General features: G+C 50.0%; 1 protein-coding gene across 1 annotated transcript; it reads right to left on the bottom strand.

Moving 5' to 3' along the window:
• Positions 1-1,442: 1,442 nt before the first annotated feature.
• Positions 1,443-20,016, bottom strand: kmt2e (lysine (K)-specific methyltransferase 2E). Its single transcript, XM_029759638.1, has 20 exons — positions 19,955-20,016; positions 17,098-17,209; positions 15,955-16,184; positions 15,594-15,733; positions 14,742-14,926; positions 14,282-14,521; positions 13,999-14,129; positions 13,585-13,702; positions 13,303-13,412; positions 11,329-11,596; positions 9,645-9,749; positions 7,288-7,461; positions 6,790-7,125; positions 6,331-6,624; positions 5,938-6,106; positions 5,583-5,818; positions 4,727-5,494; positions 4,259-4,622; positions 4,093-4,169; positions 1,443-3,697 (listed from the first exon to the last, which is right to left on the bottom strand). Exons 1-20 carry the CDS (start codon positions 20,014-20,016, stop codon positions 2,657-2,659), a joined length of 5,160 nt encoding a protein of 1,719 aa, XP_029615498.1. The 3' UTR covers positions 1,443-2,656.
• Between the last annotated feature and the right edge of the window lie 2,650 nt (positions 20,017-22,666).

Below are 22,666 nucleotides of genomic sequence, written 5' to 3' on the forward strand. Positions count from 1 at the left end.
CTGACCCACTGGGAATGTGATGAAATAAATAAAAGCAAACATTCTCGCTACTATTATTCTGAAATTTCACATTCTTAAAATAAAGTGGTGATCCTAACTGACCTAAGACAGGGAATTTTTACTAGGTTTAAATGTCAGGAATTGTGAAAAACTGAGTTTAAATGTATTTGGCTAAGGTGTATGTAAACATCCGACTTCAACTGTACATACTACATCAATCAGCCCGACTAATCGGTGCCTGTATATAGCCTTGCTACTGTTATTTTTCACTGCCTTTTTTACTGCTGTTTTTATTTCTTTACTTACCCATTGTTCACCTAATACCTTTTTTTGCACTGTTGGTTAGAGCCTGTAAGTAAGCATTTCACTGTAAGTTCTACACCTGTTGTATTCGGCGCACGAGACAAATAAACTTTGATTTGAAACACGTCTCTAGACCACATGTCCCTGAACTGTGGATTCTCTCCTTGTGAACATGGGAGAAAGACACTCCAAAACCATGAGTGGTGTGTTGTTGTGAAGCTCATTTGTGCTGGTTAGTCATGCATAACGGGGACAGGAGAGCACTTGTAACCATGAAGAGCCTGCTTAATCATTGTTCATCAAGACCGGAGTGTCCGCATTGATATGCACACAGCATCCCAGATCAAAGAGAGGTGTGTCGCACCATCTACTTACCAGTGATGAACTACCACTAACCAACATGCACCCCTGTCAGGAAGAGAGGCAGGCACTCATTAGATGCAGTTAAGTGTTGTTCTCCTGATGGAACTGTCTACAATCTGTTGTGATAAGATGGGAGGTAACCACTAAAGAAATATTCATTAATGGGCATATCTGTTGCTGGCATGATGGTACACGTTCCTTAAACCTGAAAGGTAATTCACTCTGTAAAGGAATTCTCATGGGACATGCTGAAGATGGTTCAGGTCTCTACGGTTCCATGATATGGTGAAGTTGTTTTTCACAGGAGTTTTATTTGGAGGCGACAGGCAGCTTGCTGGTGGCTTGTCAGGTAGGTTAGTGCTATGCGGGGTTCCTTGGGACATCCTTACCCTAAACTTAACCATAATCCTTACCTAACCCTTTCCTTGACCATTTTCAACGGTAACTTCAATGGAGTAGGGACATCCCAACGATCCCAGATAACAAGGACCACGTCAGGTAGGAGGCATCCGTCAAACCTTTTGAAAGTGATGCCAACATATCAGCCTTCCTTCTCCCAGACAGACAGAACATACAGACAGAACATACAGACAGACCATACAGACCATACAGACAGACCATACAGACCATACAGACAGAACATAGACAGACCATACAGACAGACCATACAGACAGAACATACAGACAGACAGAACATACAGACAGACAGAACATACAGACAGACAGACCAGACAGACCATACAGACAGAACATACAGACAGACACAACACCACCAGTGGTATAAAACTGTCATTACAGTGATTTATTATAATGAACCATGAAAATAGCCAACCAGTGCAGTGTTTGAGTCTCTCTCCTCTGCACAAACATACACTCACACACACACACACAAATAATAAAAAAAGACTACACTGAATAGTCCAGAGAGGAAGAACAAAAGAAAAAGTGCTACAGTCACAGAAACATTCATCTTTGCCAAGAAGAGCGCTCATATTTACAACCATATTCCAAAATGGGATGGGAGCCAATTGTACAAGCATAGGAAAGAAAAGAAGCAAATATATACAACCTGTTTCCGGAGAAAGCTGGAGTAACCACCTATACATTAAATTACAATTTCTACAAATAACCATTGATATTGAAAAATAAACCGCTAACGACCTACCTATGGGTGACCTCACTCTGGCTACCTCAGACTACTGCACTCGTTTCACACTATCACTCTTACGTTCTATCACTTCCCTTTCTCCCACTGACACACAGCACAGACAGACACACAGTCCATACACCTCCTCACACACACACACACACACACACACACGAGTGCAGCCTCCTGGGGCAGTGAAGCGGGCTCCCAGAACAGCATTTTCTGAATCACTGCAGCGGTGCACAGATATTTCTTACACAGAGGAATAAAAATAATAATAATTCTGTATTTTTTTTTATCTTTACAAAAAGCTTTCTGTTTGCTATAATGAGCCACTAGATAAAACAAATAAACGGTTAGAAGAGCAGACAATAGACAAAGAGAAGAAGAAGTGAAAGGCGGACTAACTGACGAAGGGGGGTGGAGGCTGGAATGTACATTGATACAGAAAGTGCGGGACCTTACAATAGAAGTCCAAAACAGACAGAGACGGTCAGACGGATAGGCACTCTCTCCGCCACAGGAGGGAAATTGAAAAGAAAACGGAGGGAGGGACGTCAGAGAGAGAAATAGTGGGATGAGCACCGGGGGAATCGTCCATCTTCATTTCAAACACAAAGTCTCTTAATAAGATTGTTTCACAGTCCTTGTTTTCAGTTTGTCCTTTAAAAAGCACCCCTTTATCCCACGTTCTCCTGTTTTTCCATTGGCCGTGTGTTCAGGTACATAGAAAATATTTACAGCTTTTGTTGCTTGTTGTGTTCCGCGGTCTGTTGTCAAGCTCCTCTCAGAGTGAGTTCACAGGGGCTGGCAGGGCCAAGGGGGAGGCCTGCATGGAGGCGGTCAGTGCCACCCCGTGCCCAGGTACCCAGCGTTGTGAAAGGGGGCGGGGGACGCAGGGGCCCCACGTGTCCCGCTGGACATCTGAGTGGCGGTGGACATGGCCTGGGCCGGCTGAGTCTGCTGCTGGGGAGGGGGAGGAGGGGGGGGCAGTCCAGTCTGCTGGTGGGGCGGGGGGTAGGTGGAGGGGGGCACCGAGGGGTTAGCGGTGCCGCCGGTGTGCATCAGCGGGGTTGGAAAGCCCCCCAAGTTCTGAAAGTGGTGTGGGGCCTGCACTTGCATGGGGACACCGGTGGAGGAGGCAGGAGGAGGGGGTGGAGGAAGAGGCAGGCCCTGGTTGAGTGACAGGAGGGTGCTGGCACTGGGCTGCTGCAGCTGGTGGGTCTGGCTCTGTGGGGGAGGGGGCGGAGGGGGAGGGAGGGAGGACTGGGGGGCTGTGGTCAGAAGGAGCTGGTGCTGCTGGACAGGAGGAGGCTGCAGGTTAACGTGCAGCAGGGCTGGGCCGGGCCCAGGGTGTTGTGGTGGGGGAGGGGGAGGAGGAGGGGGAGTGGTAGAGCTCTGGTAGTGCAGGGCGTGGGGAGGAAGAGTCTGCAGGAGGGGCTGGCCTCCAGGGGGGAATGGGGACGTCACGGAAGGCTTGAACCCAGGGAAGGATCCCACGGCGGGGGCTGACTGGCTGGGGAAGTAGGCCGCTGAGGCTGGAGGTGCTGGTGGAGGAGGGGGAGGTGGAGCGGACTGTGGGCTGTACTGGGAGAAGGGGGGCAGCCCTGGTTGAGCCTGTGGCTGGGACTGAGGAGGAGCAAAGAGGAAGGCCCTCTGGCTGCGGTAAGGGGAGCCCTGAGCCTGGGAGTGGAGGAGTGAGGGGGCAGGGTAGGGGGCAGCAGGGTGCAGCTTGGTGGGGGTCAGGGGGGCTGCCTTGGGTACGGCAGGCTTGCTGGGCTGCTGTGGGGCGGCCTGGGAGGGGGTCCGAGGCCGACTGTCACTCTCTTCCTTCATTGGGCGACTGCCAGGCTGGGACGGGCTGCTGGGGCCAGGAGAACACGGCTAGGGAGGAGAGAGAGACTGAGCGAGGGAACGGGTAAGTCATGAACAATAACAGCCTACATCAGGGGTAGGCAACTACATTCAGCCGCGGGAGGATCTTTGTTGGAACGAATGGTCGGGGGGCACACTGCAAACTGACTACAAAAAGAGATTGTATTTGAAAATAACAAACCATGTCATACCTTGATTACATTGAGACACCATCATGTCTCTTATTTTTTGTGGGAATACTTGGGAACAGATTTCCTGAATTTTACAGACCGAAAACTAAAATCAAAACTTTGACGGTTTTGGCCGACCCCTGGCCTACACTCTAGGCTGTGTGATGGCTGTGTGTTTGGCAGCAGCATGTACTTCACACTACTGTTTGAGCCAGAAAGCAGAATGTTTCTTACCGTGTGGGTTGGGGTCCTCTGCAGGCTAGGAGATGAACAATCTCTGACTGGGGCCTCACTGCCCTCGGTCTCTCCATCTGTAACAAGCACACATTATTACAATTAAACTACCATCAGTAAAGAAGTTATGTCCAGGTGGTGTGTGTGTGTGTGTGTGTGTGTGTACCTTTGTCCTTGCTGTGGTCACTAAGTGACAGGGCTCTGTGGTAGCCACGCTCTCTTGCCTGCTCCACCGAGGTGGACGAGGTCCACTGTCCCTCTCCCCCCTCTCTCTCCCCCTCGACGGGGGGCTCTGTGTCCTCGCTGGGCTGGGGGGTATTTGGCTCAGGCAGGGTGGGGGCCACTGCAGTAGGGGCCACTGGAGCTTGGGCCGGAGCAGGAGCCAGGGGTGGAGGCTCTTGGGTGGTCTCCAAGGGCAGAGGGAACATCTCCACCAGGGTAGGTGTTGTAGAGACAGGCGAGCCGCATTCCATTTTGGAGCCGCTGCGCCGCGCCTCGCGCTGACGTTTCCTGTACTCCAGCAAAGACACCTGGGAAAACACATGACATCACACGAAAACAGACATACCTTATCAGTCCAGGAACCGTAACACAGCTTGAATGGGCAGGCTGAATAGAGAAAATAGCAACTCACCTTTTTCTTCTGTGGGGGATTCTGTCCTGACCCTCCCTCGCCGGTGCTGTCTCCACTCAATGAACGAGAGAAGGCCAGGGTTCCCCCCTCCTCAGGGCAGGGGTAGAAGAGAGACCCTGCAGCCTCTGTGAAGGGTCCTGCTGCCAAGGGTACTGGTACAGTCACAACACCAGCCCCAGCCACCGCCTCAGGCCTGAAGGCCAAGGGTACTGGTACAGTCACAACACCAGCCCCAGCCACCGCCTCAGGCCTGAAGGCCAAGGGTACTGGTACAGTCACAACACCAGCCCCAGCCACCGCCTCAGGCCTGAAGGCCAAGGGTACTGGTACAGTCACAACACCAGCCCCAGCCACAGCCTCAGGCCTGAAGGCCAAGATGGGCTCCAGGGTGTGTGAGGGGGTAAGGTCCCTCAGGTTAGAGTTGATGGGGGAGAAGGACAGACCCCCTGGCCCTGACAGACCCACTCTCTCTGGACTCTTCATCCAGGGAGAGAGGAGGGAGGAAGAGGCTGGGTCTGTGGAGGGGGCCTCGCTGCTGCCCTCAGCCATGGTCTCTGGACCCTCCTCTCCCCCACAGTCCTGGGACTCGGCGGTGGGGGGCTGGGGGCTCAGGGGGGCACTGGTCTTGGCGTCGTGGGGGGGCAACACATCCAGACTGGGAGCCCTGACCGCTACACAGGGAGAGGAGAGCAGCGAAGGTGGCCGCTCAGCCTCTTGGGGGCTGGGTCGGCGACTGCCCTCCGGTGAGCTGTCCAGGGAAGACTCGCTCTGTAGACAACGGAATAGAGATATTAACACACCGCTCACTTCTCTCTATGAGTGTGTGTGATTGTAGTTTAGAGTGTGTGTGTCTTACTTCCTGCGGGGCACTGAGTGTGTGTGTGGGAGTGCTAGGTAGAGGCTCAGGGCTCGGCTCCTCCATACGGGTGACGCGGGGTGGCGTGGCCAGCAGCAGGGGTGTACCCGGCGTCTCTGATAGGTCGGCCTGGGTTGGCGTGGCGCAGGGAGAGCCGTAGGGGGTGGAGCTCTCTGACATGCAGGCGTCCAGCGGACACAGACCCAGGCGCCGCTTCTTCAGAGGAGTGGGCAACTCTGTATGACACACACACACACACACACACACACAGAGAGGAAGGGTTACTCACATGCAAAAAACCAGACAAGACTTATGTTGATTCTAAGTGATGAGAAACACATTTCTGAGTCCTCACCAGAGTCCTCACCTGGCAAGGTGCAGCTGCCGTTGTAGGGGGGGGGGCTGTCAGAGTCCCCGTTGATAGGGGGGCTGAGAGGGCCCTCGCTGGGCATGACCAGGGTGGGCCGGCCGCTGCTGGGTGGAGGGGTGGTGGTCTCCTCCTCTAGAGCCTGCTTCAGCCAGCGCTGTGGGGAGAAGACGGAGGGAGAGGACTTAGACATGTCAACCACAAATACAAATCACATTCACTGATCTCCAAGGCAGCTACATCTTAGAAAACCTAAGTCTCTGTTACTGACAATAATACTGTCCCTCTGCTGGTAACACTGTCAGTCTGTCCCTCTACCCTGCAGCTATACCTGACAGCTAACACTCTCTCCATTCCCCTGTGAGCTGGTGAACAACATACCTTCTTGCAGGAGCCTGAGGTGGGCGGCGTGTCGGGCAGCTCGCGGGAACGCCGGCGTCCGGTGGGCACCCCAGGGGTGGTGGGGCTGCGGTTGGCCAGGAAGGGCGAGGAGAAGCGGACGTAGTGTTTGGGCGTGCTGTAGACGTGCGGGCTGGGGCCCATGCCGGGCAGGGCGTTGAGCTGGGTGGCCAGCACCTCCGGGTCGCTGCTGATCCTCAGGGGCCTCTCCGGGGCCGGCTCTGGGGTCCGCAATGACCGCTCCTGCTTGTCGACGCACCACTCACTCACTAAGTGCTGTAGCGAGACAAAGAGAGAGAGAGAGCTTTAGTCACAAGCACACTGCATTTGACTATAGTACTGAGTGACATTTCACTAGAAGGAATAGAACATTCCTATAAGTCTAAATAGAATAGTGACTAGTCGTGTTTAGGGGTGAGCACTGAGCCGTGGCTAGGGTACCTTTTTAGTTTTGGGGTACTTCTGCCCGGAGCGGTTTCTGTCAGGGGCCGGGGAGCCACTGTAAGGGGGGCTGGTGTCAGGGGCATGGGAGGAGAGGGCCTCTGGTTCGGGGTCCCTGAAGGCCTCTACATCTGGGCCGTCAATGGACAGGGGGTCCAGGAGTTCCCCGGGCGAGCCAGGAGGTATGTCAGAGCAGGTGCTGATGGTGCGCGCTCGCCGCCGCTGCTGCCCGATGTGGGTGCGGCTCCGCGAGAAGCTCTTCCTCTGCTTGCTGCCTCGCAGCTTGGCCGGCGTGGGCTTGTTGAGACCCGGCTCCTCCTTCACCTCTAGCAGGGGCTGGGAGAGACAGGGTTAGGATAGTACAGTAGCATAGTATTGGATGGGTTTATAGTCACCTTCAGCTAACCCTTCGGATTATTGACAACATCCTCTCTGGTGGAACCAATGTGTCAGAGAGAGTGCAGGCATAAAGAACATGTTGAGTCAACTATCACTTACCATCATGATACCAGGAGACTGCATGTCAGCCTCGGGGGTGGCAGGGGGCTCCTCCTTGATGCCCCCCTCTGACTTGGTGCCGATCTTCTCCAGGGCCTGCTCCCGCCTCTTCTCCCTCTTCTCCATGCGGGCAAAGGCCTGCAGGATGGCCTCCATCTTTCTCTCTTCACGGGTCTGTAGAGAGGAAGACAGAGCGGTAAGCGTTAGTCCACGTGGCCTAGTCTCCTGCCCCACTGGGCCTAGAGGGGGAGGGACACGTTATCGCAACACAAGACAGGCATGAGGCAGTCTGGCTGGCTAGCTGGCAGAGAAAAAAAAACAGCGGCGGCGCAGAATGACAGAGAAAAAAGGACCACCATTTCCCCTTCCAGTGGAAAAAAAACAATGGAGATAGAACAAGTAAAAACCCTGTTGATGTGAGAGACCAAACTAACTGAATCTGGGAGGTGGGAACGTAACATTAGCCCTTACCAAACCATTCAGGGTGTGTGGTTTATAACACCACGGCTGCCCCCACCAGACTAGTTTTACTACCCCCAGCAGCAGAGACACACTGGGGTCTGCCACAGGGCCGGTCAGTGGAGAGAAGATGGAGGTGGTTAGTATGTTTGTCAGTCAGTGGGGTCCCCTATGAGGTGGAGGGGCAGGCAGGCAGGGGGGGTATGTTTGGGGGTGGGGGTTGGTGGGTCAAGTTTACCTCCGGTTTACTCAGTCCCAGACAGCTGGAGGCCCCCACGCCTTGCAGATGGGACTCCTCCGCTGGGCTGGCCTGAATGGTTTACAGAGAGACAGCCTGGTTTAGAAGACAAGAGGCCCGGTCCCCCCCAATAACACACATAGAACATACACACACCCCCACAGTTCCCCACTCTAGGGGCTTCAGTGTGTCGCCGACCCTCAGGGATCCTCTGAGACAGGTGGGGGTGTGGAGAGGTGACCTGGCCACTACAGGGTTATGAAAGAGGGGAGAGAAGAGGGGCAGACAGGGAGAATGGCTGCCTTATGCCTGTAGACGCGTGTCAAGTCAGGGCTTCTTCACCTTGTCTGCTTACACCAGCATATCCAGTAGGAAGACTTTATTTGGGCTGAATGAATGAACAGTGATTTCAACACAACCCACCACCACTGGAACTCAGCCACATGTTCACCACCTCACCACAGTGTCATTAACCACATACTGAACCCACGACACATGGAAAGAAAACGAAGACAATAGCAACCAACCCAATCACCAACTTTCACCAAGGTTGATGACAAGCAACTGCATATCATCTGCAACACCCAAAACCAGACCTTAGTGCAACCTTCAACATATTAACTGTGTTCCATGCCGTGTCTGTATCCCTGGCACCAAACCAGATCTTTAACATGTGTGGGAGACATACCATGCCTAACACACAGACATCACCAGTGTTAAGAGCCCATGCGGACAGGGCATTGTTGTGGATGCGTGGTTGAACACCATAAATACACCAGACCAGAAGGTGACTGTTCCGTCAGAGGACGACAGTGAATCCAGAAGCTCTTTCTTCCACAGTAGAGGGGGGTTCCTCCTCCTGGACCAGCTTGCAGCTTCCCTTGGAGGGAGGCAGGCTATTGGATGTCCCAGAGTCAATAAGGCCCTGGCAACAGAGAAGCCCCCCCCACCTTCTCTCTCGCTCAGGGATATTTAGCAGAGCCAGAGCCAGTCCATTGGCCAGAACGATGAGTCAGCGCTTTACACCTTGGGCCTCGTCGTGTGAAAGGGAGCTGACAGCAGGGTAATTTCCAGAGTGTGTGTATATATGAAAGAGGGAGAGCGTGCCAGCGTGTGTGAGCCCATCTCTCTGGGTCACCAGAGCTCTTTAGCAGGGGAGAGGAGAGTAATTGGCCATTTCAAAACAGTTGGCCAATTCTGTACGTGAGGGTCATACTCAGACACACAGGGAGAGTTCCAGTACTTACGTGTGATGAGGCTGGGGCTCTTGTTTACTCAGCTAATGAGAGGGGGGGAGGAGGGGGTAGGGGGGCCTGTGGCTCTGGAGGGCCCGGAATGGTGCAATGTGTGATTGTTTAGCAAATTAACTCTTAAATAAATGAGGAAAATAACCCACGTATAATGATGACCAAAACACAGAGCCTCAGTGTTTGAGGAAGTGAGTGAGCGACAGAGAGCAGGGGGGGGGACCACGCAGGCTAGGCTACACAGCAACAGGATGAGGCAGAGACAGCAGCAGAAGCAGGGAGGTGGGTGGGGGGGGACCACCACCACACAAACAGTGACCCATAGCAGCAAGGATGAGCTTTTTCCAATGGGTGAGGGGGGTTATGGGCTGCACACAGCAGGGCGCGCTGCAGCCCTGGCTCACGGAACTTACCATCTTCCTCTTTCTCTCTGCAATGGTCTCCTCTGACTCCATCTCTACTTCACTGTTAACGGAGTGATCAGGCTGGTCTTCTACACCCTCTAACTCTGTAGGATCCTGTTAGAGGGGGAGAGGCGCTTTATCATGGCACTGACCAACCACAGGCAGTCTGGCTACAGACTACAGGGTCTAGAGTAGTGAGGTGGTAGGGGGGAGGGGGGGTCTGGGGAAGAGTGACAGTTGGGGGCACTGACTGGGGACATTGTGGGTTTGTCTGTGCACAAACTTGCTCAGAGCTTGTATTCGGTCCTAGGCAGTCAGAATAACAGCGAAACGCAATCGTACCCCTTTTCAAAGAAGAGCGAGAGACCAGGCTCACTTCTGTAGTGCCTTGTGATACATTGTTTTGAGCCCACTCCCAACAACTACCCTGTAACCAACAACTACCCTGTAACCAACAACTACCCTGTAACCAACAACTACCCTGTAACCAACAACTACCCTGTAACCAACAACTACCCTGTAACCAACAACTACCCTGTCAAGTTGTGGCTCTTGTGGTCACACGAAGGTCTGTTTGCGCACAATGACAGATGTGGACAGCTTCCAAATTCAGCGTGTTCATTTCATGGTTTGTGCGTGTTGTTTTCCGATAGAGATGGCTCGCACTTCATCTCGGACATTAGACCCTCTTCACCGTTCCTCATTCTAGACCAGGCCTGGGTAACTCAAGTCCTCGGGGGCCGATTGCTAGGGATGGGGGGAAAAGTGTGACACCAAACACACCTGATTTAAACTATATTGCATTCTAAACTGAAGATCATGATTCGTTTATTATTGGAGGCAGGTGTGTTAGCTGGGGAAAAAGTGTGACACCAATCAGGCCCATGAGGACTGGAGTTGCCCAGGCCTGTTCTAGACCATACATCAGTCTAACCAGTCTCCATAAACCATGCTTCTGTGTGCTTCCCTCAGATCAGTCCTTAAAAATCACTTGTTGTGAGAACTACCAGTCCCTACCATGCTTGCCGATAAGACCTATGGCCTGGGTCGGGGTTATTAGACAACGCAACAAAATGTTTTGCAATGGAATAGGAAAACAGACATTTCTTATTGGACAGGTTCAGATTGTTCCTCTCAGTTTCACTGAGCGTTTTCTTCGGTTTGGTATCTACTGAACACAACGTTGGGGACCACCCCAGAGACAGAGGGCTTTCTCTGTGTGTAACACTGAGTAGAGGGATGCCTAATGGTGCGTTCGGGAGCTCCTGCAGCAGAGAGGACACAGTGTGATAGCATGTCTCATCTGCCACTAGAGGGCTAGATGCCAGACAGCTCTGAGCAGCGATACACGGCATGGTGAGAGAGATGGCTGGGTACAGGAGTGGGCTTTGGGCCAGGGAGAACCAAGATGGATGATAGAGGAATACAAGTAGTCTACTAATGGATAACACAAATAAAACAGAAATGCAGCAAATATAACAGAAACATTTAAAAATGGCTACACGCATGGACATTGGACGCTAACTAAATGGAAAACAAGCTAAATATGATAACACAAAGGTCTTCAAGAGGAAAGCCAACTTATAGGTTCCTATGGGGCAATCTTGAACAGAGAGAGTGATGGGGACCGGGGGGGGAGCGTGTGTGATGGAGACATGGATTGAGGTGAGTTGTGTTGCCAGGGAAATCTTACCTGGTTGTTGGAGATGGAGAGGCGGAGGGGTGATAGCTTCCTCTGCTTGCCGTCGGCCCCCAGGCCCTTGGCCCTGCCATCACAGTCCAGGGTCATGTTCTGATTCTGGCCCAGGTCCAGGTGGTCCCCTCGCTGCATCATGGGCTCCTTGTCCTTGCGGCCCCGCCGGCGGCTGCTGGTCTCCAGGTTCTCGGTGGGCTCCAGGTTGTACTTCAGCACCGGGCACTCTGGGTTCCCCCTCACACATGCACAATCCACCTTGTATTTACTACAGAGAGGGGGGAGAAAGAGAGAGGGGGGAAGAAGCGAGGGAGAAGAAAAAAGGTAGAAAGATAACATGATTGAGGTTGACCAATCTTGTCTTGTTGTATGTATGTATGTATGTATGTATGTATGTATGTATGTATGTATGTATGTATGTATGTATGAATGAATGAATGTATAAGAGGTCGACCGATTTTATTTTTCAACGCCGATACCGATTATTGGAGGACCAAAAAAAGCAGATACCGGTTAATCGGCCGATTTTTATGTATGTGTATGTAAAAATGACAATTACAACAATACTGAATGAACACCTATTTTAACTTAATATAATACATAAATAAAATACATTTAAAATCAAATAAATAATGAGACATGTACAATTTGGTTTAAATAATGCAAAAACAAGTGTTGGAGAAGAAAGTAAAAGTGCAATATGTGCCATGTAAAAAAGCTAACGTTTAAGTTCCTTGCTCAGAACATGAGAACATATGAAAGCTGGTGGTTCCTTTTAACATGAGTCTTCAATATTCCCAGTTAAGAAGTTTTAGGTTGTAGTTATTATAGGAATATTTCTCTCTATACGATTTGTATTTCATATACCTTTCACTATTGGATGTTCTTATAGGCACTATAGCATTGCCAGCCTAATCTCAGGAGTTGATAGGCTTGAAGTCATAAACAGAGCTGTGCACCAAGCATTGCTAGGAGCTGCTGGCAAACGCAGGAAAGTGCTGTTTGAATGAATGCTTACGAGCCTGCTGCTGCCTACCACCGCTCAGTCAGACTGCTCTATCAAACATCAAATCATAGACTTAATTATAATAAACACACAGAAATACGAGCCTTAGGTCATTAATATGGTCAAATCTGGAAACTACCATTTCGAAAACAAAACGTTTATTCTTTCAGTGAAATACAGAACCGTTCTGTATTTTATCTAACGGGTGGCATCCCAAAGTCTAAATATTGCTGTTACATTGCACAACCTTCAATGTTATGTCATAATTATGTACAATTCTGGCAAATGAATTACGGTCTTTGTTAGGAAGAAATGGTCTTCACACAGTTCGCAACGAGCCAGACGGCCCAAACCGCTGCATACACAGAACGCAAGAGAAGTGACACAATTTCCCTGGTTAATATTGCACGAATTTCTTTTAACTAAATATGCAGGTTTAAAAAAATATACTTGTGTATTGATTTTAAGAAATGCATTGATGTTTATGGTTAGGTACATTGGTGCTACAATTGTACTTTTTTAGCGAATGAGCTTTTGTTAAATCATCCCCCATTTGGCGAAGTTGAAGTAGGCTGTGATCCGATGATAAATTAACAGGCACTGCATTGATTATATGCAACGCAGGACAGGCTAGATAAACTAGTAATATCATCAACCATGTGTAGTTCACTAGTGATTATGTTAAGATTGATTGTTTTTATAAGATGCATTTAATGCTAGCTAGCAACTTAGCTTGGCTCCTTGCTCCACTCGCATAACAGGCGGTCAGCCTGCCTCGCAGTCTCCTCGTGGATTGAAATGTAATTGGCCATAATCGGCGTCCAAAAATGCTGATTACCGATTGTTATTGAAAACTTTAAAATCGGCCCTAATTAAAATCGGCCATGCTGATTAAAATCGGTCGACCTCATATATATATGTGTGTGTGTGTGTGTGTGTTACTAGGTGATCAATTCCACCCTGCTTACCAGCAGCCATAGTCATAGTCAAAGCCTATGGTGATCTCGGTGCCTTTGGTGATGGACCTCAAAGAGTAAATGTACAAATGGAGCATACCATCCTCTATTACATGACGCACCTGTGAGAGACACAAGACAGAGAGAGAAGAGAGAGGTGGAGAAAAGGGGAGAGAGAGAGGCACCCATTGAAACTCATGAGGTTACATTAAGTTGAAGTTAGTGGCTCTGGGGGGGTGTGGTCAGGGTTTAGAGCCGTAGGTTTTGTATCGTGGTCTGCGATTGGCCACTCACCTCAGAGTTGGGGGTGCAGGAGCGTCGGATGAAGCGGGCCTCATTACCAAAGCTGCGGGCGTCCACACACATCTCCAGCCCGTCAAACTTTGAGTAGAACAACACAAAGGGGTATGGTCTGGGGGGAGGAAGAAAGAGAAAGAGAAAAAAAATGAATGAAATGCAGTGCAAGACAGACACAGTAACAGATTGGGGATGTCCATATGGTGACCAGGGGAAGACAGCCAGGAGCTGTGAGGGACTTCACTGCCCACTGCCAAGGAAGGACCACAACAAACACACCCCTTCCATCGATCTCTCCCTCTACCTCTCAAATGTCTCAGACATACAATTATGAAAAGGAGTAGAATTCCACTTTTAAATTTGAGCTAAGGATTCTACTTGAGCTCAGGTTTCCACAAGACGGGACCTCACCTCTTGAAGAAGCATCCGTTGGCCTCAAACTGCTGTCGCAGCATGAACTTGCCCCTGTACTCTATGATGAGGGAGTCTGGAGCCAAGTCCCTCACTGCCTTCAGAATCTTCTTGTTCTTCTGAACCTGGCTCTGGAGAGGGGAGATACAACAGGACATGAGGAAAGAGGCTGGCTGACACTGATATTCGCAGAGGCAATATGTGTGTACAAACTGTGTGTATGCTGCCTGCTCAGGCACTTTGAGGACAAATGTTTGTAGGTCACTGTGTGGGTTCCAGCTACCTCCACGGGCGGTTTGAAGGTGGCCGTGTGTGTGTTGTAGGCCAGAGTCTTGCCGTCGCCGGCCTCCTTGACGCGGAGCAGGATCTGGACGTCCTCGCTGTACTGGTTGCTGCCGGCATCCTCGTAGGCCTCCATCCAAGCCTTCATCTTGTTCTCCCACAGAGACGGGTGCTCCCCGGGCTCCATTTCTGGAGCTCCACCCTTCACTCTGGAAGACTTCCTGGAGCCCTCGCGGAACGCCTGTTAGACAACAGACAGCGTAAAACAACAAGGTTTACCACCCGTTTTTGCGACGTTACGTAGTGCATAACAAATCGACAGATTTCTGTTCAAATAAACATGCCAAAACTCATTTTGGGGTGAGTTGCTCCAAATACATGTAAAGCTCGGAGGTACAGTTGGGGTCAAGATAAGAAACTATTGAGTGTCAATAGGATTGAATGGATGTTTGAACACAGACCTTCTTGGCTCGGGCTGACGTGGCGACGGGCTCCTTTTCTCCGCTCCTCTTGCGTTTCTTGTCGGCCTGCTTGTTGCCCGCCAGGCGGCCGGTGGTGAGTGTGATGCTGGTGGGCGTGTGCTGGAAGGCCGTGTACAACTCCAATGGCACCTCGTCCCCACTCTCTGTGGCACTAGTGTCCCCGTCTGCAGAGATACATACCGGTATGCCTTAATAAAGCATTGGTAATAAAGGTTTATTTGGGCATCTTGTACAGCAGGGTCCAACCAAAGCAAAGTTTTCCTGGTTCTAACCTATTTAGACAACTTATTTCTCAAAGGTAAAAACAAGATTTTCCAAAGCAGTCTGCAATTCTAAATGTCTGCATTGTTGTATTACTCGATGTGACCAGCTGGTGTCAGCGTGCCCCCTGGGTGCACTACACAGCTGATTCAAATAACTAACTCATCATCAAGCTGTGATTATTTGAATCAGCTGTGTTGTGCTAGGGTAAAAAACATGTTCAAATTACCTTGACTAACCTGTACCCCTGCACATTGACACAGCACCCCCTGTATATAGCCTCGCTATTGTTATTTTGTGTTACTTTTATTACATTTTTTTACTTTATTTAGTAAATATTTTCTAAACTCTTTCTTGAACTGCATTGTTGGTTAAGGGCTTGTAAGTAAGCATTTCACATTAAGGTCAACACCTGTTGTATTCAGCGCATGTGACAAGTAAAATGTGATTTGATTTGTGGCCTGGGGGAAGAGGCTGCAGTAGTGAGCAGAGCAGCCTGACTTGAGAGCTGTTTACTGGAGCGCACTGGGAGGGACTGGAAAAGGTATATCTCACCATCTCTCCACTCACCGGACATGTTCTCCCTCTTCCGGGTCTGCAGCACGATGGCCCGGTCTCTGTCCAGGATGCGCGGCTGGCAGCGCTCACACAGGTACGTCTCAGGAATGTGCTGCCTGTCGATCCCCATGCAGTCTATGTGCTGCCACACACTGAGAGAGAAGAGAGAGGAGAGGGCAGAGAGTCAGTAACAGCAGCCATTCACAATGCAACAGGGGATCTAGACAGGGGTCACTAATCCCAAAGAAACGTTGAGATGAGACATGGACACCGTTTGAAGGCTAGAATGTTCATAAATCACTGCTAGGACAGTGTGGACTCTGGTCTAAATCACTGTGACCTGATGAAGGAGAGGGTATTTCCCAGTTCCTACCTGCACTTGTCACAGCAGATCATGTAGCCGTCGTCATGAGTGAAGCCACAGATGCAGCGGGTGATGTCGGCCCCGTAGCTGCCGTCCTCCGAGGTGCTTAGTGTGGTGCCCCTGGAAGCCTCGTCCTGCAGGCCCCCCGGCACAAACAGCCCCTCGCCCGGCCGGATCAGCATGGAGGGGGGAGGGGAGGCCGGGGGCGTGGGCGGGGGGCGCGCCCCATAGTTGTGGTCCTGGGGAGGAGGACATAAAGGTGTTGAAGGTGACACATACAAGCCACAAAAATAAAAGTCGTACACTATATATAAACTCCCAGTAAATCACCAACTTTTCGGCATCACTGTGACTTCTTCAGGTTGACGCATACAACAATAGAATGTCAAACATTAAAATTCTAATTCAACAACTGCAAACGGCCACTTATTTCCAATATGAATTGTTCAAATTGTCTTCAATTGAAATTATTGAAGTTATTCACTAAGCTAAGACTGCATTGCGATTGACCCTAACCCATATCCACAGTCGCCTCCAGGTGAGTGAACTAGCCTGTATGACGAGTATTATAGTGTACGGTAGTGTACAGTATGATAGTGTACGTTAGTGTACTGTATGATAGTGTACTGTATGATAGTGTACGGTAGTGTACTGTATGATAGTGTACGGTAGTGTACTGTATGATAGTGTACGGTAGTGTACTGTATGATAGTGTACGGTAGAGTACTGTATGATAGTGTACGGTAGTGTACTGTATGATAGTGTACGGTAGAGTACTGTATGATAGTGTCAGTGTACAGTATTAGTGTACGGTAGTGCCAGTGTCCTGTATTATACTGTATGGTAGTGTACTGTATTATAGTGTATTGTATTAGTGTACTGTATTATAGTGTACAGTAGTGTCAGTGTACTGTATTAGTGTACAGTAGTGCCAGTGTCCTGTATTAGTGTACGGTAGTGTACTGTATTATAGTGTACGGTAGTGTCTAGTATTGTAGTGTCAGTGTACAGTATTAGTGTACGGTAGAGTCCTGTATTACAGTGTACGGTAGTGTCAGTGTCCTGTATTAGTGTACAGTAGTGTCAGTGTCCTGTATTACAGTGCATTATAGTGGTGTACTGCAGTTTAGTGTTGAAGTGGAGTGTACTCACGGCGTAGGGCAGCCCAATGTAACTGTGGGAGTGGTGAGAGCTAATGCTGTAGATCTGGTGTGGGTAGCTGGACTTCTCCACCACCACAGGGCTGGCCTCTACCGATTCTGGTCTGCTGGACAGAGAGAGAGAGAAACAGTTAGGAGGGGGATCCCATTCACAACATAGAGAAGAGAGATCAGTTTGTTGGAAATACAAGAGGTGCAGAAACAGTAAGGGGGATTCCATTTACAACAGTAAGAGAGAGAAAGCAGAGAGAGCAGAGACAGAAAAAATGTAAAGCTAGACATGAGAGGGAGAGAAACAGGGGAAGATGAGTAGCTTTAAACGACAGGTAGAGTGAGAAAAAGGGTAGAATAGGAGAGAGAGCAGAGAGAACCTCATAAGCAGTGAGTGTATCGTTGTGCTTCATTGATTCTCCTCTTCCACTGGCTTAATGAGGAGTGTTTATTTGGGAGGGCTTTAGGGGAGCTGACAGTGGTTGTGACAGAGTGGAAGTGGCGTGTGTGTGGCCTGCCCACTTCATATCACCTCAGCTAACTGGACAGGGCTGATAGCAGGGCTGAGAACTAAATGGGGGGCCTAATCTCTCCACAATATTTCAACCCCATTTCTGGAGGACACACACTACTGGAGGCTAACACAACATTGACACACGCAGAAACAATAACAGGCATTTACTTCCGTGAGCTCATTTATCAAACCGGTAAATCCACTTTTATTCTATGACATTGCAGTGGCGCAGAGAAAGCCTGTTGAACATGGGAGTATTGTTAAATAGGCTACTTCTCACTGGCATTGAAGGAGGGGGGAGGGGTTCAAAAACAAGGGAAGTGGGATTGGCATATGGACAAGAGACGAGATGAAGGAGGGAAGGAGAGAAAGACCAGTGACAGCCCAGGCAGTTGAGACTCCAAGCTGATGTTCTGATAAATCAGAAGGCTAGCTGATGTTCCAACAACTAATACTGCAACTGGTCAGTCATGAGGAAGAAACTCCAAATCCTCCCCTCCTCGTCCAGACAACTGCTTCAAGGTCAAAGAGAGGGAGCGTGAAGGAGAGAGAATAGAGATGCCCCCAGGTGTATCCGGGGCTGGCTTTGCACATTCACACACATTTCAGAAGCAAAATGAAACCTTGACAAGAGGCCAACTGCCCTGCCAAGAAGTTTGGCTAACAACGCAGAGTACAAGATAAAAAAGCCCACTAAACAAACTGAACATTACAAAATGTATGTGTGGTCTGATGGTGTAGTAGAATCCCTGAGGGGATGCTATGGCTATATGGCTCAAACAGGCTATGTAGCATATTTGGACATCGAGTACAAGGAACAATTGACACACAAACCCTGAATAATAAAGAGAAAATATGTCAAACTACACACACTGCCCTGCAGAAACACTTCCAGCCAGTAACTGGAATACATGACAAGCCAAGACAGTTAGTAGCAGCACAGTAGCGTAGCAAAACTAGGCTACTCAAACGAATGGATGTGCCACGTGTCAGCATGTTAAAGTACAAACACACACACACACACACACACACACACACACACACACACACCTCTCCAATGCTCCAACCCTCCCTCTCTCTAGACACCCCGTCCCTCCAAGGGTAAAGCAGCAGTACAGTACCTGGTGGAGTCAGTCTTTCCCCCCTAGTCTCCCCGCATGCTGCACACCGTGACCTCTCAACGCTCGCTGTGCAGCACTTCCTTAAATATGGTATTGGTGCACAAGCGCCAGGAGCTTTGTGTCAAACTGAAAATGTAAGTGCATGTAAAAAGGTCTAGGGGCGGGCTCCGGGGAAGGTGTGTACATAACTCACTGAAAAACACACACACACACACACACACACACACACACACACACACACACACACACACACACACACACACACACACACACAGATCACTACCCTCCCCAGGGCAGAGAAGTAACCCAACCCAAAGAAACTTTAAAGTAGGCTACTGAAAACAGTGTGAATGATTTACTAGGGTCAAATGTATACTTCATAATCAGGGATTTGCAGGGATGCAGCATGCATCATTCAGTAGTGAGAGAACGTTCTCATTCATGTATTAAAATCAGTGATCGTATGATGAGTCATTAAAATGGGCTTCATTGTGTTTTCCTGGGATAGTCCCTCTGGTGAGAGAGGGGGATGATAGAAAAAGGAGAAGAGAACAGACGGATGATGAGTGAGTTTGTTTGACGGATGGTGAGGGGCCATGTTTGGTCTCAGTGTGAGTGGCCAAAGGGACTGAGACTGACTGCATCGATCATGTCTGTCTCATAGGAAGTCAGGGACGAAGCCACAGAGCCAGAGTAGATGATGCTATAGTCAATCACACACACGTCTAGGGGGAAGCTACGAGATGTGAGACACCGGGAGACTCAGAGAGCAGAGACAGCAAAGAGAGACAACAGAGATGGAACGGAGGTTTCAATTAAACAGACAGCTAGGCTAGGCATGTGCTAATCATAGCTCACAGCTCAAGAGAGAGAGCTTAATATGGAGCAAGAGATCACACACACAGAGAGAGCTTAATATGGAGCAAGAGATCACACACACAGAGAGAGCTTAATATGGGGCAAGAGATCACACACACACAGAGAGAGCTTAATATGGAGCAAGAGATCACATACACACAGAGAGAGCTTAATATGGAGCAAGAGATCACACAGAGAGAGAGAGAGAGAGAGAGAGAGAGAGAGCACTTCTGCACAGCCAGAGGCAACGCCTTCACACCAAAGTGTTTCCACTCACTGCCATGGCGACGCACTGTAGCCGTCAGCGAGTGCACGCACACTGTGCCCCGTGTGTCGCTAGAACAACACACACACGGCAGCCGCACAGCAAGTCACGACACACAGTCTGCAGCCACTGCGCATCCCCCTGCTCGTCACAACGCTGCATCTTTCAGAGGGAGGTGGAGAGAGAGTGACTGCTCCTCTGGGAGTAGTACTGCTGTTCCTAGGGTTAGCAAGTTAGCACACTAATGCTAACCTCAGCCTTGTGTTGAGAACACGAGGGCCTCGAAGAGTACCAAGGATCTGTGACTTGTTTTATCAGCAGGGTGGAAGGAAGCGGGCTAGATGAAAACTAACCTGGTCTGTGGGCACGCTGGCGGTAGGTAGTCCTCTGTGTGTGTGTGTGTGTGTGTGTGTGTGTGTGTTTTACAGACAGCCAGCTACACTCTGTGCTCCCTCACAGTGGAAGCCCAATTCAAGCTTGCATCAGGCAGGGGGTAGGCCGACGCAGGGCGGAGAGAGAAGGATAGAGAGAGGGCTTAAAACCCGCCCCTACGAACAGAAGGGCCCTGGGCTGAGACGCGGCCGTGTATAAAGCTGACTGGAAGGGGGGAGGAGGGGGAAAGAGGTGAGCGCGACGGGAACCATTTAAGACTCCTTAACCGCAAGAGGGCCACCTGTCATTCAGCCCGGTGACCATGGCAATGGCCCCTGCGCATTGCGGAAGGGAGACATTGGGGAGGTTTCTATGGCAACCTGATGTGGCCGACCGCAACAGCTCTTAAGGCTGGGGGAGAGTGACACGGACCCATTTTAAGAGACAAGCCCTCTAAAAGGAGACCTTTCTATTCTTCAACCACAGGAGCACAGAGGAGGTCTCTCTTATTTGTCTATAATACGTTGCCAGTATCCCTGAGGAGGGTATTTGGAATACTGTGAGGAGGGTGGTATGTTGTTGTTGCCATGGCGCCAGGCTCCACTAACAAGGTGCACAGCGTACAGACAAGGATCAGGTGCGTCATTTTCAGAGTAAAATTCTCCCTCCACCTGGTGGTGTCATTCTAAAATCATGACATTAGCTACACTGACATTGTATTACACAGAAGCAACTCAGAAATACAAAGTGAACAGTAAAGGTGTATGATGCTAGATAGTCATAAGCACAGCATATGTTGTATTTAAGTGACAAGCTCTTCTGCCTCATATCTTCTCTACAAAGTGGGTTTTGTCATATATGGAACTTGGGTGGTCTGGTCAGATTAGGGCATTGAGAATGTCTATGGGAAGTGATGGGTGTGAGACGGTGAGTAGTGCTCTGTATGTGATCAATGGCAGTGATTGACCAGGCCTGTCCCTTACAGCAGACAGCAGGGCTATGGAGCCCCTCAGCAGGGCTAGAGCAGAGACAATGCAGCACAGAGACACAGACACAGCGAGAGAGAGAGAGAGACACAGCGAGAGAGAGAGAGAGACACAGCGAGAGAGAGAGAGACACAGACACAGCGAGAGAGAGAGACACAGACACAGCGAGAGAGAGAGAGACACAGACACAGCGAGAGAGAGAGAGACACAGACACAGCGAGAGAGAGAGAGAGAGAGACACAGACACAGCGAGAGAGAGAGAGAGAGACACAGACACAGCGAGAGAGAGAGAGAGAGACACAGACACAGCGAGAGAGAGAGAGAGAGACACAGACACAGCGAGAGAGAGAGAGAGAGACACAGACACAGCGAGAGAGAGAGAGAGACACAGCGAGAGAGAGAGAGAGAGACACAGACACAGCGAGAGAGAGAGAGACACAGACACAGCGAGAGAGAGAGAGACACAGACACAGCGAGAGAGAGAGAGACACAGACACAGCGAGAGAGAGAGAGACACAGCGAGAGAGAGAGAGACACAGACACAGCGAGAGAGAGAGAGACACAGACACAGCGAGAGAGAGAGAGACACAGACACAGCGAGAGAGAGAGACACAGACACAGCGAGAGAGAGAGACACATACACAGCGAGAGAGAGACACAGACACAGCGAGAGAGAGACACAGACACAGCGAGACACAGACACAGAGACAGAGAGACACCGACACAGGCACAGACACAGCGACAGAGATACAGACACAGCGACACAGGCACAGCGACAGAGACACAGCGACAGAGACACAGTCACAGCGACAGAGACACAGCGACAGAGACACAGGCACAGCGACAGAGACACAGGCACAGCGACAGAGACACAGGCACAGCGACAGAGACACAGGCACAGCGACAGAGACACAGGCACAGCGACAGAGACACAGGCACAGCGACAGACACACAGTAGAGGTCGACCGATTAATCGGAATGGCCGATTAATTAGGGCCGATTTCAAGTCTTCATAACAATCGGAAATCGGTATTTTTGGACGCCGATTTGGCCGATTTGTTTTTTTTACACCTTTATTTAACTAGGCAAGTCAGTTAAGAACACATTCTTATTTTCAATGACGGCCTAGGAACGGTGGGTTAACTGCCTTGCTCAGGGGCAGAACGACAGATTTTTACCTTGTCAGCTCGGGGATTCAATCTTGCAACCTTACGCTTAACTCGTCCAACGCTCTAACCACCTGCTTTACATTGCACTCCACGGGGAGCCTGCCTGTTACACGAATGCAGTAAGAAGCCAAGGTAAGTTGCTAGCTAGCATTAAACTTATCTTATAAAAAAACAAATCAATCATAATCACTAGTTAACTACACATGGTTGATGATAGTTTATCTAGCCTGTCCTGCGTTGCATATAATCGCTTAGGTACACGTTGCTCCAACCATAAACAAATGC

The sequence above is a fragment of the Salmo trutta genome, chromosome 8 (genome assembly GCF_901001165.1).
Source record: "Salmo trutta chromosome 8, fSalTru1.1, whole genome shotgun sequence".
In the NCBI taxonomy this organism is placed as follows: Eukaryota; Metazoa; Chordata; class Actinopteri; order Salmoniformes; family Salmonidae; genus Salmo; species Salmo trutta.

What these genes read in the sequence shown, in the direction of transcription:
- kmt2e (XM_029759638.1), bottom strand. Translation starts at nt 20,016, where the DNA reads ATGCAGCGTTGTGACGAGCAGGGGGATGCGCAGTGGCTGCAGACTGTG. An exon ending in CGTCAGCCCGAGCCAAGAAG is followed by an intron (nt 14,522 to 14,741) that starts GTCTGTGTTCAA and finishes GTTGTCTAACAG; the next exon opens with GCGTTCCGCGAGGGCTCCAG. An exon ending in GACTATGACTATGGCTGCTG is followed by an intron (nt 11,597 to 13,302) that starts GTAAGCAGGGTG and finishes CCCTCTCTGTAG; the next exon opens with TAAATACAAGGTGGATTGTG.